This window comes from Bombina bombina, chromosome 1 (genome assembly GCF_027579735.1).
Source record: "Bombina bombina isolate aBomBom1 chromosome 1, aBomBom1.pri, whole genome shotgun sequence".
NCBI classification, from domain to species: Eukaryota; Metazoa; Chordata; class Amphibia; order Anura; family Bombinatoridae; genus Bombina; species Bombina bombina.
In genome coordinates, this window is record NC_069499.1 from 1,021,456,342 (window position 1) to 1,021,481,856 (window position 25,515).

Genomic DNA, 25,515 nt, shown 5'->3' on the forward strand with positions numbered 1-25,515 from the left:
TGATATATTTTACTTTACATGGCTGATATATCTGGTCCTGTATTGTACAGATGATGTTTCTGACTTTACATTATATTTCTGGCCTTATATTGTAAGGCTGATATTTCTGACTCTACATTGTAAGGCTATCACCAGTCCTGTATTGTAAGGCTGATATATCTGACTCTACATGGTAAGGCTAATATCTCTAGTCCTGCATTTAAAGGCTAATATTTCTGACTCTACATGGTAAGGCTGATATTTATAAATCTACATAATAAGGTTGATATCTCTATTCCTAAATTGTAAGGATGTTATTTCTGATTCTGTATGTTACAGCTGATATATATAAGTCTATGATTACGGTCTCTGGACCGAAACCGGTCAGACTACTGTTTGGCTTTTTTTTATGGCTTCATTTATTTTGCCTCCATGAATTTTTTACTATTTACTAAATAAAGTTTTTTTTTTTTATTTAATGGCACTTCTGGACTTTCATCATCCTTTTTTTGCGGCTGATATATCTAGTCCTGTTTTTTAAGGCTGATATTTCTGACTCTACATGATAAGGCTGATATTTCTTACTCTGCATGGCAAGGCTGATATCTCTAGTCCTGTATTGTAAGGATGATATTTCTGACTCTACATGGTAAGGCTGATATCTCTAGTCCTGTATTGTAAGGCTGATATTTCTGACTCTACATGGAAAGGCTGATATCATTAGTCCTGTATTGTAAGGCTGATATTTCTGACTCTACATGGTAAGGCTGATATTTCTGAATCTACATGGTAAGACTGATATCTCTAGTCCTGTATTGTAAGGCTGATATTTCTGATTCTACATGGTATGGCTGATATCATCATTCCTGTATTGTAAGGATGATATTTCTGGTCCTGTATTGTGAAGCTTTCTCCGTGTATTGTGAGGCTGATATATCTGTATTGTAAGGATGATATTTATGGTCCTGTATGGTAAGGCTGATATTTCTGACTTTACATGCTATGGCTGATATTGCTGGCCCTGTATTGTAAGACTGGTATTTCTGACTCTACATGGTAAGGCTGATATTTCTAGTCCTGTATTGTAAGGCTGATATTTCTGACTCTACATGGTAAGGCTGATATTTCTGAATCTACATGGTAAGGCTGATATCTCTAGTCCTGTATTGTAAGGATGATATTTCTGACTCTACATGGTAAGGCTGATATCTCTAGTCCTGTATTGTAAGGCTGATATTTCTGACTCTATATGGAAAGGCTGATATCATTAGTCCTGTATTGTAAGGCTGATATTTCTGACTCTACATGGTAAGGCTGATATTTCTGAATCTACATGGTAAGACTGATATCTCTAGTCCTGTATTGTAAGGATGATATTTCTGACTCTACATGGTAAGGCTGATATCATTAGTCTTGTATTGTAAGGCTGATATTTCTGACTCTACATGGTAAGGCTGATATCTCTAGTCCTGTATTGTAAGGCTAATATTTCTGACTCTACGTGGTAAGGTTAATATCACTGGTCCTGTATTGTGAAGCTTTTTCCGTGTGCTGTGAGGCTGATATATCTGTATTGTAATGATGATATTTCTGGTCTTGTATGGTAAGGCTGATATTTCTGACTTTACATGCTATGGCTGATATTGCTAACCCTGTATTGGTAAGGCTGATATTTCTAGTCCTGTATTGTAAGGCTGATATTTCTGACTCTACATGGTAAGGCTGATATTTCTAGTCCTGTATTGTAAGGCTGATATTTCTGACCCTACATGGTAAGGCTGATATTTCTAGTCCTGTATTGTAAGGCTGATATTTCTGACTCTACATGGTAAGGCTATTTCTGAATCTACCTGGCAAGGCTGATATCTCTAGTCCTGTATTGTAAGGCTTATATTTCTGACTCTACATGGTAAGGCTGATATCATTAGTCCTGTTTGTAAGGATGATATTTCTGACTCTACAAAGTAAGGCTGATATTTCTGGCCCTGTATTGTGAAGCTCTCTCTGTGTGTTGTGAGGCTGATATATCTGACCCTGTACTGTGAGACTCTTCATTTTGAAGCTCATACGCTGTGAGGTTGATGTATCTTGTCCTGTATATGGAGGATGGTGCCTCTTACCTTGCACTGTTAGGCTGATATCACTGGTCCTGCATTGTAAGATTGGTATTGCTGGCCCTGTATATTGAGGCTTGTATTTCTGGCCCTGTGCTTTGAGCCTGATACAGGTCTGGACCTATATCATGAGGCTGGTTTCTCTGGCACTACAATGTGTGGCTAATATCTCTGGTCCTGTCTATTGAGGCAAATATCTTTCTCATTAGTGTGCGTCTAGAATCTCTGGTCCTGCATTATGAGACTCATATCCCTGGCTTCATATTGTGTGACTCATTTTATGAATCATGTACATATATTTTATGTCAACTCTTTTTTATTTAATATGTATTATTCAGAACTTTCTACCCTCTATAATGGTGTAGCTGATTAAACACACTTATTTGCCAGTTAATTGAAGTAGTTTTGTGATACCTGTAAGGTATAGGGTTTCTGAGATATTTTGAGATTGTCTGTGAAATAATTTTTTCTACTGCTGTAAACGTAGAATTTACTTTGAAGGCCTACAGTGTTTTAAGCATGATGTATACAATGCCAAATAAGAGGTACAGCTCCTGACAAATTCTTGTGAAATGTGAGCTCTTTCATTGTACTTAAAAAAACAGAATGTCCATTTATTATACCCATCCTGGTATTAAACACAAAGCTATTGGGATCAGGAAGCTCAAGTTAAGCCTGTGTGACTGGGTTTGGGGCAGGCTGGAGCTGTGGCAGAATCAGGGCAGTCTGGGCACGTAGTCATGGTGGTCCTGCACTGTCAGAAAAAAAGGGTATGTTTGGGGTACATTTGTGAACACTTAGGGTACAACTGCTGTGGTTGTACCCTCAATAGATCATAATTACACCTTAAAGTGAAGGTCAATTTAGATGAATTGGTGTTGGTTTTTAATAATCCTATTAAAAACAAGGGCACTTTAATTAATCAAAATTGACATTTCACTCGTTTTCTTAAAAAACGTACCTCCTCGTCACAAGCCCTATTTGCGGGTCCAAAATAACGAATCCGGCTTCCTCCCATCATGGCATTGCCTCAGGCCATGATCCCCCTGGGGGAAAGCCGTGATTGAGGAAGCCGGATTCATCATTTCTGACGTATGAAGAGGCTTCCGACGGCCAGGGGAATTGCTGGAGCGGCTGTCAGGATTAAAAGGTACGTTTTTTTAAGAAAACGAGTGACATGTCAATTTTAATTAATTAAAGTGCTCTTGTTTTTAATAGGATTATTAAAAACCGGGTACCGATTCATCTTAATTGACCTGTACTTTAAGGAACTAATATGTACCATTTAGCAGTAAATAAAGTACAAATATGTTTCCAACTGTCAAAGGGTCCATCTCTGTACCATTTAATCCCCCAAAAAGGTACAATCACTTGTGTGACTAAAAGGTTGAGGGGGATGGGTGGTTCAAGGCTGCCAACACATAACTGGCAGTCACCAAAAATGAATATGCAATATGCAAGAGGTGGGCAAAGCAACAAAAAAATACTTAGTGTCAGTAAACCTAAAAAATAATGTTATATAATTCTGCACATAGTGCAGAATTATATAACATTATTTTAGTGCTATCGTTATAAAACCTTTTTTTCCCTTTTAATTTTTTAAAAATATGCCCGTTTTACAGACCCGCTCTCTGTACTCTGCTGAGCGGGTCTGTTTTTTTTACACAGCGCATCGGGCCAGCTGTATAGTCACAGCCCGGCTCGACCGCGCCATTACACTAAGTGCAGCTCGCTCCTGCTGTCAGACAGAGCAGGAGCGAGCTGCACTTAGTGTTATGGCGCGGTCGGGCCGGGCTGTGACTATACAGCTGGCCCGATGCGCTGTGTAAAAAAAACAGACCCGCTCAGCAGAGTACAGAGAGCGGGTCTGTAAAACGGGCATATTTTTAAAAAATTAAAAGGGAAAAAAGGTTTTATAACGATAGTACTAAAATAATGTTATATAATTCTGCACTATGTGCAGAATTATATAACATTATTTTGTAGGTTTACTGTCCCTTTAATAACCCATATTTTCAATGATACTGTGTTGCTGGTTCAAAATAGCACACAAGCTCTTAACGTTGTAATGTTTATATTTAGAGCATCAAGCATCAAGATGATAACTCAAATGTATTAAAGCAAATGTATTAACTAAAATTACAGAGAACATTTTTTGTTTCAAAATCTATAAAATAAACAAGAGCTGTTTAAGAACCTGTTTTAAAAAAATTAAATAAAATTGTAACCATTCCCCAGTAACATACATGGACATTGTGTAACATGCCATAGCGCCATCTATTGGTTGAAAGTTTCTTGACATGTGTAGCACAGCTCCATCTATTGGTAGAAGGTTCATCACCAAAATGTGTACTGGGGAAATAGACCAATTTGCATATATTTTGCATAGAGTGAGAATTCAATGTATGGTTGTAAGTTTTATTGTTTATCCCTCCCCTAAATCCTTCTTCCTTTTGTTAGAGTTACATTTTTATTATTATGTTGTTTTCTATATATTTATGTTTTATGTGGCATGTCACCCTAAGTTGAATGGGGTGTTGCTAGAGTCTAGTACAAACTGAAAGAAAACATTTTCAGTGGCTCTTTTTGGAACTGGTTGTTTATCTTGGTTCTTTGAGGAATTCCTGTAGCAGTCTTAGGACTTGCTGTTTGACTACACTAACCAAACTTAAAAAAACTGCAGCGTAGCTTTTGTAATACTGTCTGAAAAAGTACACATTAAATGAATGCATATTTCAATGTTATATAATAAATTTGATAGAACAGCATTTCAATATGCTGTGTTGAGTACAAATTTGTTATCATGTGGTACAAAGGGCTTGTCACTGGGGCAGTACCCTTAAAAGGCCAAATTTGCACCATTTTTTTAAGGTACCATGGCACTGAGGTCCAATCTAGTCGCCAAAAGTACATATTTGCCTTTGAAAGGTACAATCTGCAAGGGGAACCAATTCGTACTCATGTTAAAGGGTACAGTGGGTGTACCTTTGAGGGTACTGCCCCAGTGACAAGTTGTTGTACCCCTAAAGGTACAATTTTTGCACATTTTTTCTGACAGTGTGGCATGGCAGAGCACATCAGGAAGAATTGGGCATTTCTGAGTGGGATTTCAACATTGCCCCATTTGAGTTGACGAATCTCCAAAATAAATAAATGGTAAGAGCGTGAGAAGATCAGCTGGAGAGAGCTCCCAAACAGTGCCAGTCCTGAAAAACAAAAAACAAAGAGTGCATCTAATCCTCATGATAGCCTTATGTGTATTGTAAAGTCCAGAATATGCAGCACCTGGGCTCAAATAGACGGTGTGCCAGCTCAGAGGGTCATACACAAACCCCCAACACAAATAATGCACAGAAAAAAGCAGCACCACCAATATCTTTAAGCAGGTTTATTCAGCTTGTGCAGCCAGACCACAGAATCAACAACGTTTCGGACATAAGTCCTTAGTCATGACTATTGACTTGTGTCCGAAATGTCATTGATTCTGTGGTCTGGCTGCATAAGCTGAATAAACCTGCTTAAAGATATTGGTAGTGCTGCTTTTTCTGTGCATTACTTTTGTGTATTCAAGCTATTTTCATTTAGTTTATGATGCATATCCCTCCCACCTCCATTGGAAGTCTATTCCATGAATATACCACCCTTTTTTGTGTAGAAGCATTTTGGACATTACCTTTACTCTTTCACAAAAAAACGTAGAATCTGAACAATCAATGATAGACGAATAATTTACTATATTATATCTCTTCCAGTAAAGGGACACCTCTTGCTTTTGTGTAAAAACTGTGCACCCTATACAGGTCAAGAATCTAATTATGTAATTCCCTAAATCAGCTATTGATTTGCAGTGGTTTATTTTATTTGCTGCTGGGAGTACCTGGGGCAAAATGTCTGCTCTGTGCTTCCTAGTGGAAACCATGGGCGGTTGTTAAATTGACTTTTCTGTGCTTGCTAGTGGAAATCATGGGGGGTGGAGGTAAATTGACTTCTCTGTGCTTGCTAGTGGAAATCATAGGGGGTGGAGGTAATTGACTTCTCTGTGCTTGCTAGTGGAAATCATAGGGGGTGGAGGTAAATTGACTTCTCTGTGCTTGCTAGTGGAAATCATGGGGGTTGGAGGTAAATTGACTTCTCTGTGCTTGCTAGTGGAAACCATGGGGGGTGGTGGTAAATTGACTTCTCTGTGCTTGCTAGTGGAAACCATGGAGGGTAAAATGACTGCTGTGTATGGTGAGGGAATCACTGCTTTGTTTACTTTTACTTTTAGCTAAGGGAATGGAATCACTGCTCATTTGTGAAAAATATGTACAATGGTAGGTTGGGTGAGACCTAGGGAGTTTTGTTAAGGGGTTATTGGGTGTTCTCCCTAATCTTTCTCTAGCACGTACTAGATGTTTTTGAAGATTTTGTGAAAGAAATCTTGAATGTGTATTTTTTGCTCTAGAATGTCCCTTTAAATAAAAAAAATAAAAATTGGGTTTGATTTTTTTTTTTTTATGTTGGAGTATGCACTGTACAATGTATATATGTAATGTGCTATTGTAGAGCATTGTTTTGTATAGGTAATATTTAGTGTATGTCATTGTCTGTGTCATGGGCGGAACTACTATTGGTGCCGCAGGTGCGGTGGCACCAGGGCCCAAGTGCTGGGGGACAAAAGCACCCAGTCTATACATACAGCCAGTCTATACATACAGCCAGTCTATACATACAGCCAGTCTATACATACAGCCAGTCTATACATAGGCGTGTGCAGAATGTGTACAATCCTAACGCAGGAAAGCCTTTTCATAAGTGCAGGTTGCAAGTCTATCTATCTATCCTCAAAATCATTTCACAGAGTAAGTATAATGTATTTTATTACTATTTCTTTCTACTGAGTTATCTTTGAAAGCCTCAAAAAAATGTTGTACCATGGCCCTCTGTTGAGTAGGTCCACTTCTGGTCTGGTTTTTTTTTTCTTATGAGAGATTCCTTCAGTTATTTTACCTTCTGGCCTCACTCCCTGTACTTGTACCTTGATCATAACGGCTAAATGTATAGCTGTTTATTTGCCCTTACATAGTGTACAACAATGTATATTTTTTATGATGGTTTATTTGCTATTGGCTGCTTGTCTTTTGGTTCTTTTTAGATTCTGGAAAATGTGTTAAAAAATTGTTAATTTGCAAGTTGCTAGCTGCATAAAAATAAACCTATTTGCGGCTTATCAAATGTCCCTCCATATCCTTATTTTGACTCCTACTTACCTCTTCCACTGGCGTCCCAGCATTAAAATGTGGGGTTTTTTTTCAAGCACTGCAAGCCTTACAGTACAACCAATCAGGAGTCATATTGCGCGGTCCAACACTCAGTAACAGCGCACTCTTGCTTTCTGCTTTCCTGATCATTTACATTGAGTGACAGGGTTATAAATCATCAAGTGTCATGCCGTGACACTCTAGCTGTTGCTAGGGGTGCGGCGTCTCCTTTCCTGCTCGTTGCCAGGGGCTGTGTCGGGTCCGGATGCGTGCGGCGCAGACGTCATCACCGCACTCTCCTCTCTCACTGATGCCGGTCCGGACCCCTGTGGCACGAATCCTGCGCCTATGTAAGTCCTTTCAAAACGATCTATCACTGCCCAAGTATAGGTATTACTTTTTGTGCTCCTGGGTGTGATAGATCGTTTCTGCTTTTTTGCCTATTTGTATATGAACCCTGCCTGTCTGACTACTCTGCCTGTTAAACCCTTAAATTGCTGGATCGTTATACTGCTGCTAAACTCTGCTTGTCTGACTACTCTGCCTATTAACTCCTATTGTTCTGGATTGCCTGCCTGACCATTCTAGTGGTTTGCCCTTGGACTGCTCTACCGTTGCCACTGAGGACTACCCTGTCTGTGGTGAGTGCTGCTTCCCTCATCTTGCTAAGTTTCTCTGCTCTGGGATATTCCCTATCATTCCGGCTCGACGCCAGGATAACAAGACTACTGGCCGAGTTTGGTCTGATAGAGGAGTATCCCACGAGCATTATATCAGGAAAGCAGGCTGTGAGAGTGTGCTATTTGCAAGGCTTGTACGGTATATAAAAAACACAGTTCAGTGTCAGTGGAGCAATTAAGTACACTTACACAGGGGTCAAAATAAGTGGGGGGGGGACTGGAGTGACTGCATATGGAGCAATAGGCTAATTTTTATAAGCCTAGCAGCATAACATATACAGCACATTTATATACAGAGTTAGTGTCCCTTTAACTAACGGAAAAAACTTGTTTACTTCAGGGAGTTTCTACCTCTTCCCAGGGAGAGCAGAGTTGTCAAGTTTGTTGGAGACAAGTGTTTGCATAATTAATTATGTGGCATGATCATTCATCCAGAAGCTCAAGCAGTTGCTATGTTTTAAATTAGGTGGTTTGTTGAAATAGATGCATAAAGGAATACAATGAATGGAAATTGTTATTTTTTTTCTAGACTTAATTCACTTTAACCGCATAGGTCTCAATTTTTTAAATACTAGTTGTCCTGCTAAAATACTGGCTGGGTGGGAGTGGAGCCGCCTATCCAGGCATAATAAATTATATACTACAGAGCTAGAACAAGATATGTTTTCCATCTCTTTAGAGTTCAGGCAAAACAATTTTGACAAAATGACTGCTGGTTTTAACACAGATTTAAAGGGACATTCTAACACAAACCTTGCATGATATAAACAGTTAGAGGATGTCATTACTGCATCTCCATGCAAAATATTTAAATAAATATTTTAAATCCTACATGGGAACTGTAAGCATTACATGGATGGTGATTGGCAGCTACATGAAATTGCTGCTCTTGAGTGGCTCGCCAGCTGTATTCTGCTCGGGAAAGGGAATGCTTGTGGCTCCCAAGCATGACTTTACCTATGAGTTTAACTGCTTTGAAGGGAGTTAAACACATATTAAGCTAGTGTCAGCAATACAAAAACGGCATGCTCTAATGAATTAAAGCTTGAAATTTTTGTTTTAGAATGCCCCTTTAAAAAGCATGTGCTAGGAACAGTAAATAATCTTGCAATATATTTATTTGGCATATTTAAAGGGATAAGAAACCTAATTTTTTTCTTTAATGATTCAGATAGAGCATGCAATTTTAAACAACATTCTTATTTACTTCTATTATCAAATTTTCTTTGTTCTCGTAGCATCTTTATTTGGAAGCAGGAATGTAAGCTTAGGAGCCGACCCATTGTTGGTTGCATACTCTATTTGAATCATATAAATAAGAAAATTGGGTTTCATATCCCTTTAAATGTACTTGAAATTGTTTTTTGATGGTATAAAAAAAACAAACAAAAAACATTTCAAGTGTCTCTCAAAAGCCAGAAATAAAAATGCTTATTAATGGATATCTCTAAAAACATTTGGCCAGTTTTTCGTTATGAGCTGTGCAGTGCTAACGAGCAGTTTTTTCTCACCGCTCACTTACCTACAGCGCTGGTATTACGGGTTTTTACAAACCCAGCGTTAACAGGCAAGAAGTGAGCGTAGAGCAAAATTGAGCTCCATACCGCACTCCAATACCAGCGCTGCTTAAGTCAGCGGTGAGCTGGTCGTACGTGCTCGTGCACGATTTCCCCATAGACATTAATGGCGAGAGCCAGCTGAGAAAAAGTCTAACACCTGCAAAAAAGCAGCGTAAAGCTCCGTAACACAGCCCCATTGATTCCTATGGGGAAACAAAATTTATGTTTACACCTAACACCCTAACATGAACCCTGAGTCTAAACACCCCTAATCTTACACTTATTAACCCCTAATCTGCCGCCCCCGACATCGCCGACACCTGCATTATACTTATTAACCCCTAATCTGCCGCTCTGGACTTTGCCGCCACCTACATTATATATATTAACCCCTAATCTGCTGCCCCCAACATCGCCAACACCTACATTATATTTATTAACCCCTAATCTGCCGCCCCCAATGTCGCTGCAACCTACCTACACTTATTAACCCCTAATCTGCCACCCCTAACGTCGCCGCCACTATATTAAATGTATTAACCCCTAAATCTAAGTCTAACCCTAACACCCCCTAACTTAAAATATAATTTAAATAAATCTAAATAAAATTACTATCATTAACTAAATAATTCCTATTTAAAACTAAATACTTACTTGTAAAATAAACCCTAAGCTAGCTACAATATAACTAATAGTTACATTGTAGCTATCTTAGGGTTTATTTTTATTTTACAGGCAAGTTTGTATTTATTTTAACTAGGTAGAATAGTTACTAAATAGTTATTAACTATTTACTAACTACCTAGCTAAAATAAATAAAACCTAACCTAAGTTACACTAACACCTAACACTACACTGCAATTAAATAAATTAAATTAAATTAGCTAAATCACAAAAAAAACACTAAATTACAGAAAATAAGAAACAAATTACAAGATATTTAAACTAATTACACCTAATCTAATAGCCCTATCAAAATAAAAAAAGCCCCCCCAAAATAAAAAAACCCTAGCCTAAACTAAGCTATCAATAGCCCTTAAAAGGGCCTTTTGTGGGGCATTGCCCCAAAGAAATCAGCTCTTTTACCTGTAAAAAAAAAATACAAACAACCCCCCAACAGTAAAACCCACCACCCACACAACCAACCCCCCCAAATAAAAAGCCTAACTAAATAAACCTAAGCTCCCCATTGCCCTGAAAAAAAGGGCATTTAGCTCTATTGCAGGCCCAAAGCCCTAACCTAAAAAATAAACCCACCCAGTACACCCTTAAAAAAATCCTAACACTAACCCCCGAAGATTCACTTACCGGGAGAAGTCTTCATCCAAGCGGCAAGATGTCCTCAACGAAGCCGGCAGAAGTGGTCCTCCAGATGGGCAGAAGTCTTCATCCAGACGGCATCTTCTATCTTCATCCTACCGGCGCGGAGCGGGTCCATCTTCAAGACATCCGACGCGGAGCATCCTCTTCTTCCGACGGACTAACGACAAATGATGGTACATTTAAATGACGTTATCCAAGATGGCGGCCCTTAGATTCCAATTGGCTGATAGAATTCTATCAGCCAATCGGAATTAAGGTTAAAAACATTATATTGGCTGATCCAATCAGCCAATAGGATTGAGCTTGCATTCTATTGGCTGTTCCAATCAGTCAATGGAATGTGAGCTCAATCCTATTGGCTGATCCAATTAGTCAATAGGATTTTCTCTACCTTAGGCTTTTATTTTGGGGGGGTGGTTGTGTGGGTGGTGGGTTTTACTGTTGGGGGGGTTGTTTGTATTCTTTTTTACAGATAAAAGAGCTGATTTCTTTGGGGAAATGCCCTGCAAAAGGATCTTTTAAGGGCTATTGATAGTTTAGTTTAGGCTAGGGGTTTTTTTTATTTTGGGGGGGGCTTTTTTATTTTGATAGGGCTATTAGATTAGGTGTAATTAGTTTAAATATCTTGTAATTTGTTTTTTATTTTCTGTAATTTAGTGGGGTTTTTTGTGATTTAGCTAATTTAATTTAATTTATTTAATTGTATTTAATGTAGGTAATTGATTTAATTGTAGTGTAAGGTTAGGTGTTAGTGTAACTTAGGTTAGGTTTTATTTTACAGGTAACTTTGTATTTATTTTAGCTAGGTAGTTATTAAATAGTTAATAACTATTTAATAACTATTCTACCTAGTTAAAATAAATACAAACTTGCCTGTAAAATAAAAATAAACCCTAAGCCAGCTCCAATGTAACTATTAGTTATATTGTAGCTAGCTTAGGGTTTATTTTATAGGTAAGTATTTAGTTTTAAATAGGAATCATTTAGTTAATGATAGTAATTTTATTTAGATTTATTTAAATTATATTTAAGTTAGGGGGTGTTAGGGTTAGACTTAGGTTTAAAGGGTTAATAAATTTAGAATAGTGGCGGCGACGTTGGGGACGGCAGATTAGGGGTTAATAAATGTAGGTAGGTGGTGGCGATGTTGGGGACAGCAGATTAGAGGTTAATAAATATAATGTTGGTTGCGACGATGTTAGGGGCGGCAGATTAGGGGTTAATAAGTATAATGTAGGTGGCGGCGATGTTATGGGCGGCAGATTAGGGGTTAATATTATTTAACTAGTGTTTGCGAGGGAGTGCGGCAGTTTAGGGGTTAATATGTTTATTATAGTGGCGGCGATCTCCGGAGCGGCAGATCAGGGGTTAAAAATGTAATTATATTGTTTGCAATGTGGGAGGGCCTCAGTTTAGGGGTTAATAGGTAGTTTATGGATGTTAGTGTACTTTTTAGCACTTCAGTTATGAGTTTTATGCTACGGCGTTGTAGTGTAAAACTCAAAACTACTGACTTCAGAATGCGTTACGGATCTGTCGGGATAGGCTGTACCGCTCACTTTTTGGCCTCCCAGGACAGACTCGTAACACCGGCGCTATGGAAGTCCCATAGAAAAAAGGGTTTACGTAAGTCGGTTTGTGGTAAGGCCAACAAAGTGTGCGGGACACCTATACCTGCAAGAATCGTAATAGCAGCGGGCGTAAAAATGCAGCGTTAGGACCTGTTAACACTGCTTTTTTACCTTAACGAACAACTCGTAATCTAGCTGATAGTGTGGCCATTGAGAGACCTAATGCTGCATGGTGTGTCAAATTGTAATAATGCTCAAAACAGGTTTACTGGGAAATAGTTTATTTTCTGTCTATAGCTTTTTTTTATAGTTAAATAGCTATTGTGTGTTACTGACATAGCCTTAAGCATCTAGGAGTTTTATGGGTTGAATTTCCTAACTGTGGCTCTCTAGTGAAGAAATCTAGTTGAGGGTAAAAACAATGTAAGTTGACCTGCTCACCTACAACCAGGTAAATGACCAGAGAGTTATAACCTTCTTTGGTACTAATCATTATCTTTTCTTTGAAATATTCCATAAGATAACATATAGTGTATCTCATAAAAGTGAGTACATCCCTCACATTTTTGTAAATATTTTATTACTGTATATCTTTTCATGTGACAACACTGAAGAAAGGACACTTTGCTACAATGTAAAATAGTGAGTGCGCAGCCTGTGTAACAGTGTAAATTTGCTGTCCCCTCAAAATAACTCAACACACAGCCATTAATGTCTAAATTGTTGGCAACAAAAGTGAGTACACCTCTAAGTGGAAATGTCCAAATTGGGCCCAATTAGCCATTTTCCTTCTCCGGTGTCATGTAACTTGTTATTGTTACAAGGTCTCAGGTGTGAATGGGGAGCAGGTGTGTTAAATTTGGTGTTATCGCTCTCACACTCTCTCATACTGGTCACTGGAAGTTCAACATGACACCTCATGGCAAAGAACTCCCTGAATATCTGAAAAATAAGAATTGTTGCTCTACATAAAGATGGCCTAGGCTATAAGAAGACTGGCAAGACCCTGAAACTGAGCTGCAGGATGGTGGGCAAGACCATACAGCGGTTTCACAGGACAGGTTCCACTCAGAACAGGCCTCGCCATGGTCGACCAAAGACATTGAGTGCACGTGCTCAGCGTCATATCCAGAGGTTGTCTTTGGGAAATAGATGTATGAGTGCTGCCAGCATTGCTGCAGAGGTTGAAGGGGAGGATGGTCAGCCTGTCAGTGCTCAGACCATGCACCGCACACTGCATCAAATTGTTTTGCATGGCTGTCGTCCTAAAAGAAAGCCTCTTCTAAAGATGATGCACAAGAAAGCCCTCAAACAGTTTGCTGAAGAGAAGCAGACTAAGGACATGGATTAATGGAATCATGTCCTGTGGTCCGATGAGCCCAAGATAAACTTATTTGGTTCAGATGGTGTCAAGCGTGTGTGGTGGCAACCAGGTGAGGAGTACAAAGACAAGTGTGTCTTGCCTACAGTCAAACATGGTGGTGGGTGTGTCATGGTCTGGGCCTGCATGAGTGCTGCCGGCACTGGGGAGCTACAGTTCATTGAGGGAACCATGAATGCCAACATGTACTGTGACATACTGAAGCAGAGCATGATCCCCTCCCTTCAGAGACTGGGCCGCAGGGCAGTATTCCAACATGATAACGACCCCAAACACACCTCCAAGACTTCCACTGCCTTGCTAAAGAAGCTGAGGTTAAAGGTGATGGACTGGCCAAGCATGTCTGCAGACCTAAACCCTATTGAGCATCTGTGGGGCATCCTCAAACGGAAGGTGGGGGAGCGCAAGGTCTCTAACATCCACCAGCTCCGTGATGTCGTAATGGAGGAGTGGAAGAGGACTCCATTGGCAACCTGTGAAGCTCTGGTGAACTCCATGCCCATGAGGGTTAAGGCAGTGCTGGAAAATAATGGTGGCCACACAAAATATTGACACTTTGGGCTCAATTTGGACATTTCCACTTAGGGGTGTACTCACTTTTGTTGCCAACGGTTTAGACATTAATGGCTGTGTGTTGAGTTATTTTGAGGGGACAGCAAATTTACACTGTTATACAGGCTGTACACTCACTACTTTACATTGTAGCAAAGTGTAATTTCTTCAGTGTTGTCACATGAAAAGATATAATAAAATATTTACAAAAATTTGAGGGGTGTACTCACTTTTGTGAGATACTGTAGCTCTTAGCTCTGGGGAATAACAGATTGTATATATTTTTTTATCATATATGTAAATAAGGGAATTTTATAGGGCTTTAAAGATAAAGAAGACATTAAAGTGAATGTAAATTTTGATGCTAAAGTGTCCGGTTTTTAAAAATTCGATTAAAAACAGGGGCACTTTGATTCATCAAAATTTACATTTCACTCCTGTTGTGAAAAAAAACTTACCTTTTAATCTTCACAGCAGCTCCAGCTTCCTCCACCCGTTGCAAAGCCTCTTCCTGGGTCTAAAGTGAGGAATCTGGCTTCATCCAATCACAGAGTTGAATCAGACACTGATTCCCCCTGGGGGGAAGCTGTGATTGGAGGATGACCCATCCATCATTTCTGACATCAGAAATGGCTTGCAACGACCGAAGGAAGCTGGAGCTGCTGTGAAGATTAAAAGGTACTTTTTTTTCACAACAGGAGTGAAATGTAAATTTTGATGAATTAAAGTGCCCCTGTTTTTAATCAAATTTTTAAAAACCGGGCACATAAGCATCAAAATTTAAATTCACTTTAATGGTTTCTTGTGCAGTGCCGCCCCCTGCTCAGGCGCAACTAATTGCGCTGGAGCAGGGAATGTCAATCACTCCAAACGAGTGAGTTTTGGGGTGATTTATCTCACCACCTCTGAGGTGGCGGAGAGGCAAAATAAGCAGTTTCTGTTTCTTAAGTGTGTGCTAGCAAACTTGCTTATGCAAACTTGCTCCATATAGCCGAAACATGTGTGAAGTCACAGAGTGTGACTTGACTAGACACTTAAAAACATTAAAAGGAGAGCTACTATGGTAAAAGATCTATGAAATAAAACTTACAAGGAAATACTTTGTGACCGTAATATGTGTAGCTTAGAGGAGTAAAGAGTTGAAACAGCTACATGACCTCCCACCCCTTTAAATTTTAGATGGCCAGTCTCAGCTTCTGTGACCCACCGGGAAATCTTCTGGTAGGCCAATCCAGCCTTGTGATTGGACAATTTAGTAGAACATAAGGCATAATTTATCATTATTGCAGACAGGTTTACAACTAGTTGCGCTAGAGTAGGGCATGTCAATCACGCTGAACAAGCAAGTGTTTGGGGGTGAGTAACGTTGCTACCTCTAAGATGGCAGAGAGGCAAAATAAGTAGTCTCTTTATGTTTTGTATGTGGCTGTGGGCTTGGTCATGTGAGCCTGCTCAACATAACATAAAAGCTGTGAATACAGCTTCATAAATTTACCCTATAATCTGTTTGAGAAACGCTGCTATATTATGTTCGACTAAATTCTACCTAAACTATTATCCACTCACTGTTTTCTCCTAAATGTCTAGTGCATGTGTGTTACTCATAAGCAAGAGAGGATTGGTGTTGCAAAGCATAAATAAAGGGACATGAAACCCAAACATTTTCTTTTATGATTCAGATAGAGCATACCATTTTGAACAACTTTCTAATGTACTTCTATTTGCAAATTTACTTTGATCTCTTTGTATTCTTTGTTGAAGGAGCAGCAATGCACTACTGGTGGCTTGCTGAACATATTGAGTAAGCCAATGACAAGAGGTGTATATATATATATATATATATATACACCAATCTGCAGCTAGTGCCCAGTAGAGCTTTGCTGCTCCTGAGCCTACCTAATTGTTTCTTTCAACAAAGGATAGCAAGATAATTAAGCAAATTAGAGAAAATAATTAAATTGGAAAGTTGTTTAAAATTGCATAGTCTATCTAAATCACAAAAGAAAAACTGTAGGTTTCATATGCCTTTAACTTTTGATATTTTGCTTTCTTTAGATTATGATGAATAAAAAATAATAATAATTTGTAACTTCATTGGGGATCAAAAGTTCACTACCAGGATAAAGAAGCAGCTTTATTAGAAAATGTCCTTGAGTGCTGGAAGGAAGGAAACTCAGTTTAATTGATACAATCAACACATTCCAGTGTCTGAAAATGTTAAAACCTGACTATCAAGTATAAGAAAAAGCATAAATTACACATCTGGTGCTTTAAGTTAAAGAGACAGGAAACCCCAAACTTTTCTTACATGATTTGGATAGAACATACAATTTCAAACAACTTTCCAATTTACTTCTATTATCAAATTTGCTTAATTATCTAGTTTTCCTATTCTGAAGGAGCAGCACTACTGGCAGCTAGCTGCACACATCTATAGCCAATCACAAGAGATAAATGTGTGCAGGCACCAATCAGCAGCTAGCTTCCAGTATAAGATATGTGTGTATTATTTTTCAGCAAAACAAAACACATTTGAAAATAGAAGCAAATTTAAAAGTGTCTTAAAATAACATGCTCTATCTAAATCATGCAAGTTTAATTATGACTTTAGTTTTAAATGTATATTTTTGTCTTCATAGATCTTTAGAAGGAAAATGAGAACATTTTCTATTTTTTAATTTTTTTTCAATTTATTTTTTTAATACATTCATAAAATTCTGTCTGTTTGTGCAAACAAATTTACATGTTAATACTCTTGTGGACCAATTGTAGTTTAAGGTTAAAATATACACTTTTATGTTAGATAAAACTTGCAATTTTCATAAACTTTTTTTTCAATGCATTTATATCAAATTAAATGGCCATAATAACTGAAAAAATACATACTCTAATTCATTAGAGCAGGTCATTTTAAGACTATTGACCCTGCACTAGTGTGCGCTTAATCCCCACAATGGGGTTTATCACCCAGTAGAAGTGTGGCTCAGGATCCGCAGAAGATTGCTTTACCCAAGCTGAAAACATCACTTATGTAATCAGCAGCGTTAGTTTCATGTCTCAGATGTGGACCTAGTGCTGCGGATCAGTTCAGCTGCATTTTTCGACTCAGGACCAGCAATGCTCTGCTGGTCCTGAGCTGTACTTCTACTATGTGTTAAACCACTTTGTGGGGGTTAAACATACAGTAGTGCAGGGTCTATAGTCTTGAAATTACATGCTCTGACACACTAGAGCATGATTCAACTCTAATGGCAATTTGTTCTTGGTATTCTTTTGTTGAAAAGCATACCTGGGTAGGCTCAGGAGCAGCAATACACTACTAGGATCTGGTGATTGAAGGCTACATACATATACCTTTTGTCATTGGCTCTCCAGACATGTTTAGCTAGATCCCAGTAAAGGGAATGCCTTTGAAACATGTTTTTCTTAATTAATGAACGTAACATGGTTACAAAATCATTTGTATTTAGCAGAAAAAAAGTTCCAAGTACCTGCAAAGAGATGTAGAATAGAAAAATGTTGTTGTTTTTTTATGTTGATACAAAAAAATTATTGAAATGTGTCTACTGACTGGTGTTTAATCAGACAAGTACAGTCGGTCCTAGGTGCGTTACATGGAACGTATTTAAATACCCTTATCATAAAAAGTTAATATATTTAAATAGGAATATATTTCTAGTTAGCAAGCTGATTGCACGCACATCACCATTTATTGAAAGATGCCTTTGTTGAGCCCAGTTCACGCAAAGGAATCTCTGCTCAAACATGCGGTACTTCCCCTTTAAGAAGCATCTGCTTTGGTCTCTTTAAACGTCTACGTCACCATGAGTAAACTAATGGCACGCCCCCGCCAAGCTTGCAATGACGTCAGTCTAGGCGGGGTCTGTTCTTTGGGCTTTAACACGAGCGGTCCCTCCTCTTAAAGGGGAGACGCTGGAGAGGGAGCAGGCAGGAGGGTGAGTGTGTGTGTCTGTCCCTTGTCTCCGGGCCCATCTGCAAGTGCCCACGCTAAGGGTAATGCCCCTTTGTTAAATACCCCTCCGGCCTGCTGACCCTATTAATATGATGGGTCTTTCTGTAGAGTATTACCCCTGTGCATTGCAGAATTCCCTATGAATGAGAAGGGCGGATCCCTTAGTTTACATCCACGTCTCTCCCTAGCACCCCAGTTTGTGATCTGGCACCTGGACCCCTTTGTGCTTCTAATAAAAAAAAATCACAATTGAGACCCCACAATTCTCATAGCCCCTCCCCCCTCTCTCCCACTCACAGCTCCCATCACCATGGCTTTGTTTCAAGAGCTGTTGAAGCAATGTGAGTGAACCGTTTCTAGATTTTTTTCTGTATTGTACCCGTCTGCATGGCATGCGGTCTGCCCCCTTCGCCCGGGTTGACGCCTTTTTATAGTGGGGATGATGATTTCTTTTTGTATACTTGTGTGTTTTGATGAAATTTATTTTATATTTGACAATTACGCTGTTACACATTTTGTGAAATTAAAATGGCAAAGTGATGCCAGCTGGAGAGAGGGCATGAATCATTTTCATTCGATTCTCCTGAGATCTCTTGAATCTATTGATGGAGGTGTAAAAATTAACTCATGGTTATCTGTAGAGGATGCACTCTGCTGGCAGCTCAAGTGCGGGGACGTGTTAATCTTGGCATGCCACTCTTTGTTGGCACTGTGCCTTTTCTTTCAACACGCACATGGTTAGTAGTGTAGAACATATATTTGGTTACTGCTTCTGTTGCCCTCTCTTCAGAGCTATTTTTTTTTTTGCTTTCAATAAATATGTGCAATGGCACTGGCTGTCGCTTTTTGTGGGCATTGTGCCGGGCTTATTACAATTCCCTGCATGGCAGGGGTAATTTGAGGGTGGGGACTTTATGTAAACCTGTGTGCTTTTCCCTGGCATATGAGTAGCATGTGTGTGAATTTGTGCTCCCTTGCAAACTGGCATTGCTACTGTTTAAAACCAAGACACAATGATACATTAATTAACATTTTGTTTGCAGGACAGAGTTACAAAGTTTTGAGTTGCAATGCTTTGCTGGAGATTTTAGCAACAAAAGGGTTGACGTTTGTGATCAAAAGGAATAAGGTTTTGGGCACATTGTATGGTATTCTTGGTAGAATGTTATAGATGTTAATGCATGTCTGCTATAATGGAGTTGTCAAAGATGTCCTTCCTACCTTAGTATATTTTATTACTCTGCTCCAGCTTCTCTCAGATATTTTGTGATTTCCTGAATCGTATATGTGATATTCTGCTTGAGTGTGCATGTGTTTGAATGAGTGTGCAATGGTGCACATTCTGCACACACACATATATTTCATACGCACACATTTGTCTCTAGTTAAGTGCTTTGTGGGATTTTCTTATAGTAATCTAAGTATCAGTGCAATTTTACTGGCACCATAGTATTTGTATAGTAATGTTTTGGGATGTATTTTACATGGGCTTTTAATGCTTTTAGAGTTGCATTTATTTAGACAGGATGTTTCCCTGTAAATAAATCCAAAGACAGCTGCTGTTCCTGGCTCCCAGTTTGACTGACCTCACAACTGACACAACACATATATTTGCCCTGGTTGTCACAGGTGTGATTGGTTGACAGGGTGTCAGGATTCTGTATTTATATGTAAATGTGGGTCTAATATTTGATCCAAGAATACACTGAAAGTATAAGGGACCATTACATATTAGAGAGTTCAAGTCCTGAATACTTTGCGTGTTGTGTGTCCTAGCCCCCCACTGCTGATCTGTTTAGCTGTTTATTGGATTTGGGGGCTGTGTGAGGCTAGGACACAGTGTGCTTGCTATTTATATTTTTATTCTACAGTTTTTCTTTGCACTAGGCTATATTGTTATACGCTGTTAAGAGATGTAGTAGAGAAACTTAAAAATAACTGATCAAGTGAACATGGAATATCAAAAATGATCATATTTATTGTTTATCATACTCTAAAGATTTTGTATTGATGTATAAGAATGTGATAATATACTAGTATCAATCTGATTGTATCACAGTTTGATAGTGTCTCATTTTCTCCTATCTTATGTTGATTAGACACATTAGTATCGCTGTTCTCTTCTGTTATGTGTATTCACTGGTGTAGTTTACAGTTGAGGCAGAGAATATTCAAACTCCACTGTACTGCTGATGAAAGAAATTACTGTAAAGTTTGGATGTTGTTTCTATGGTTACGGTGTAGGCTTCACTCTGGTGCCCTAGTGACACATACACACTCAACACATTCACAGATCTCCCTCCCACATACATTTATCTGGAACTTGCAGGCTATTTTGTTTTTTACATTAACAATGTGTGTTTGGACACACACACACATTTTATGTATTTATATTTATATATATATATATATATATATATATATATATATATATATATATATATACATTTAAAAAAGATGACATAGGTGCAGAACATTGTACCCATATTTTCACACACACAAATATTGCATATATGTATACATACATGGGTCCCTTACTTTTCTCTCTATACATCTTTCATGGGAAAACTTACATTCTCCTGTGGGTTCCAGTACCACTTATATGCTGATGATACTTACATCCATCTTTCCTCTCCTGATATCTCTCGCTCTTTACTCAACCGGATTACCAACTGTCTCTCTGCAGTTTCCTCTTGGATGTCCTCACACTACCTGCAACTTCATCTGTCCAAAACTGAACTACTTCTTATCCTCCCCCCCCCCCCCTTCGAGACGTCGAACACCTGACATTTCTCTGATGGTTGGAGACTCTATTTTCTACACCTCACCCCAGGTTCGCTGTCTTGGGGTAACACTTGACTCAGAACTCACATTCACCCCACATATACAAGCGCTTACCAAATCCTTCCATGCACACCTACACAACATTTCCAGAATTTGCCTTTACTTACTCCAAAAAACTATAAAAATAAAAAGATACTTTTTCATTCCCTCATTTTTGTCACACATTGATTATTGCAATCTACTTCTAAATGGCCTTCCCAAACACTATTTCCTCCCTCAAATCTATTATGAATGTTTCAGCTAGACTCATCCACTTAAGTCACCGATCTACATCAGCTGCTCCACTCTGCCAGTCTATACACTGGCTCCCCATACACTCCAGAATACAATCTAAAGTAATAACCCTAACTTACAAAGCACTCAACAGCCTCACTCCCAACTATATTTCCTCTCTCATCTCAAAATATTCCCCGACCCGTCAATTTAGATCAACCTCTGACCTACGTCTCTCCACTCCTATTATCTCTACGTCCCATTCCCGCCTCCAAGACTGCTCACATGCTGCTCCTGTACTCTGGAACTCTCTACCTCACTCAATAAGACTGTCTCCAACCTTGAAAACTAAAACTCACCTATTAGAGAGGCTTACCATCTCTACTCCATCTCTCATCCTAACCGAAATAATTATTTAACTGTACCCCAAATCTTATGTCTCTGCACCCTCACCCTGTAGACTGTGAGCTCTCCGGAGCAGGGCCCTCCTCCTCCTGTACTAGATTTGTTCAGTCTCTTTTATGTTTTTGTATTTTATCACAAACCGTTGTCATCGTATACCCCTATATCTGTACCCAGCGCTACAGAATTTTGCGGCACTATATAAATAAATGATAATAATACATCCATGCATTCAGTGACACTATTTTTAACACACATAAATAATTTTCACTTTTATTAAAAAGAGTTGTACGAGTGCTCAACTGCTGTAATGTGTGCATAATGTACATATAGATATATGCAAAAGCACATTCATTAACTTACTTTATATGCTTATTGATTTTTATGGGTGCCTATACATAGTTATTTGTGTGAAATGGGTGCACAAGCACACTTTTCATTGGTATAAAAACTATGCTCCTTTACCCCTTGTCTTCCAGAGGGAACTGCAACAAATTGCATAGCAATGCACTGCTGTGATCTTTGTAACCATGGGGTTTAGATAGAATGTGTAATTTGCACATATCTAAATACACAAACATAGTCTCATGTACACACACAAGCAGCTGTCCCCCACCTGTTCCTTTTGCTAGTTTGAACAAGCAATGAAGCGACCAGCTGGCAGAGATAGATGGATGTCTGTGCAGTTAAAGGGACAGTCTACACCAGAATTTATATTGTTTTAAAAGATAGATAATCCCTTTATTACCCATTTCCCAGTTTTGCATAAAGAACACAGTTATAATAATATACCTTTAACCTCTGTGATTATCTTGTATCTAAGCCTCTGCAAACTGCCCCTTTTTTCAGTTCTTTTGACAGACTTGCAGTCTAGCCAATCAGTGCCTGCTCTTAGATTACTTCACGTGCACGAGCACAGTGTTATCTATATGAAATATGTGAACTAACACCCTCTAGTGGTGAAAAACTGTTAAAATGCAATCTTAAAGAGGTGGGCTTCAAGGTCTAAGAAATTAGCATATGAACCTCCTAGGTCAGTGTTTTTCAACCAGTGTGCCGTGGCACACTAGTGTGCCGTGAGAGATCCTCAGGTGTGCCACGGCAGACTGACAACAGTGTGGGGGTGTCCCTCTTTCAAATATTGGGAGGTATGTGACAGGCTCATCCGGCATCATTTACAACCATGACATTGACATTCATTCACAGACAATCATTATGAAGTGATGATGATCAGTATATCAGTATGTGTGTATGTATATGTATATATATATATATATATATATATATATATATATATATATATATATATATATATATATATATATATATATATATATATATACTGTATTAGGCTACAATGTGTGATTTTGTAAAATTTTGGGATGGTGGTGTGCCGCAGAATTTTTTTATGTAAAAAAGTGTGCCACGGCAAATAAAATGTTGAAAATCACTGTCCTAGGTTAAGCTTTCAACTAAGAATACCAAGAGAACAAAGCAAAATTGGTGATAAAAGTAAATTGGAAAATTGTTTAAAATTACATGCTCTATCTGAATCATGAAAGTTTATTTTGGCCTAGACTGTCCCTTTAACTCCGTTTGCAGTCTACTTTTTTGTGTGCTACTATAACAGTGAATGTGAAAGGGTCACTTCCTGGAAATTGGTTATTATGAGGTGTGCTTGCAAGTCTGCTACACTGTCTCACACTCAGTGCACACGCTCCACATCCTGCACAGCTACAGTTGTAATTGTCACAACTGACAGGCAAATGTAGGGAGGTGGAGAGTTACAATAAATGAAAGGTTAAAACATAAAAATATAAACAGAACAGCTTGAAGACAATAGAAAATGAATAGACAAGTGTACAGGTCACTATGCCCTTCAATATGTAATATAGTTGTAACCGTATTTGCGCGCATAATACAGCTGTCGGCAGTTTTGTGTAGAGTATACCGCTGTATTTACAGCACATTTCTTGCTCTTTGTATGTGTGGACAATGTGCATTATACAGAAGAAGATTATTAATACTTTTGTATGCTTAGTACCCTGTAATCAGAAAAAGTAATAGTTGTTGTTTTAAATAAATATAGAGTATTTGCATTTTTAGAACACAAAGACGTAGGCAGAGAAGATTGTGACTAACAGGCAGGGGAAATATTTATTTTTACAAATTTGGATTTCAGAATGTTGGTATTTTGGGATTTGGACCTGTATAGATGTACTATCTTCAGTGTATATTTACATGACACATACAACATATGCAGGGCGTGTTATAATGCCGGCCGGCTCTGACTCACTGTGGAAGACTCTTTTAGACACTTCCTGCACTTAAGGGTAGGCGGGACTGCTAGCCAAGTGCAGATCACTTAACATCTTGAATGCCAGGATGCAATGAAAAAAACAACAACTTTCAGCTGTGTGGAAATGTGGTTGTGAGACTTTATGAAGCAGAGACAGAGTTGGCAATTTTATTTGCCAAATGAAGGCAGTGATCTCCAGGGTGGTGATGAGAGGCTATTACAAGGGTGTAATAATGTGCTGGGTGCGGCGACTGTTCCATTACTCATTAGTTAGGTAACACTATAATGTGTTGTACAGTAGGGTGGTATTGAGTATACACCCACTGACCCATGAGAATATTAGCCCAGCCCATGTACAAGAACAACAGAGATACTGTCGGAAATTCACTGTGAAATCATTTAACATATCTGTATCCACCACTATCCTACTTGGCAGATCTGGCAATGGGGGGAACCTACACAGTGCCCAGACATGTCATGGCATAAATAATGGGTGTCTGACCTTTTCAGAGGATATCCTCTGTGTTTGTCTCCTTTTGTTAGTGCACGTTAGCTGCTTAAAAAAGAATATTGTCATTTTGAAAATTTCTTGGGTGCCCATATTATTTGCATATAGATATTCAGCATAATTTCAGATACATTATACAGTGTAGTGAATTCAAAATCTCTATAAATATGTATCATAGTTATATAGCTTGACATGTTACATGATTACTTATATGCTAATAATTCCCATCATTCATCATCTGTAGAGGTACTATTATATATCATAGCAATATATTTAGTACTGAAGTTTGTATACATGTATTATAGAGCTGAATGTTTACAATGCTTTAAATTCTCTGTGTATGTAACAGTGTGGTGAGTTGGTTGTGGCATCTGGAGTAATTCCAGCTCCCCATAGAATGCAGCATATATATGTACGCAATGCAGCTTTAATGAGCTGTGACCCTTATTATTATGTGTTACTCTCTAACTCTTAACGCGGCAAGAGCAGCTCAGTAACGGCCCATATCGCCCCTCCCTTCTGTTCCATTTAATGCCATCTGATGCAATGGCTTGCAACCAGCTAAAGGTGCCAGCTCCGTGGTGGGCAGTACCATTAGTTGCCAGATTGCCCCACTAACCCTGTGACAGCAACAATATTTATAGAGAGTATGTCTGCTGGAAATACATTGCACTAATATTGTATTTAAACCCTTCAATCTGAACCAGATTATTTTATTTATTCTTTATGCAGAATTTTATGCACATTACTATTATAAGAGCCTTATTTAAACTCACTCTGTAAAAAGATAAGAACATAATTGAGAGATATTGTATTTCTATTAGTTCCTTTAGGTTGTGGATAGACTGTGAATATTCAGCAATGATCCACCATCCAA

General features: G+C 38.6%; 1 protein-coding gene and 1 long non-coding RNA gene across 4 annotated transcripts in view; one reads left to right on the top strand and one right to left on the bottom strand.

Moving 5' to 3' along the window:
- The window catches only part of DLGAP4 (DLG associated protein 4), a 271,853-nt gene that overhangs the window by 190,691 nt on the left and 55,647 nt on the right, over positions 1-25,515 (top strand). The window contains exons 1-2 of one of the 3 annotated variants that reach the window (XM_053716226.1): positions 18,337-18,355; positions 18,672-18,713. The exons of 1 other annotated variant lie outside the window; for it this stretch is intronic. In XM_053716226.1, coding sequence (XP_053572201.1) covers positions 18,683-18,713 — 31 coding nt within the window. In that variant the 5' untranslated portion in view covers positions 18,337-18,355; positions 18,672-18,682. One more of the 3 variants, XM_053716172.1, reaches the window with a different exon arrangement.
- Positions 4,151-25,515, bottom strand: part of LOC128662499 (uncharacterized) — a 56,947-nt gene continuing 35,582 nt past the window's right edge. Inside the window, exon 2 of the long non-coding RNA XR_008402795.1 lies at positions 4,151-5,299. This is a non-coding gene — a long non-coding RNA (uncharacterized LOC128662499). The remainder of the gene's footprint in view (positions 5,300-25,515) is intronic.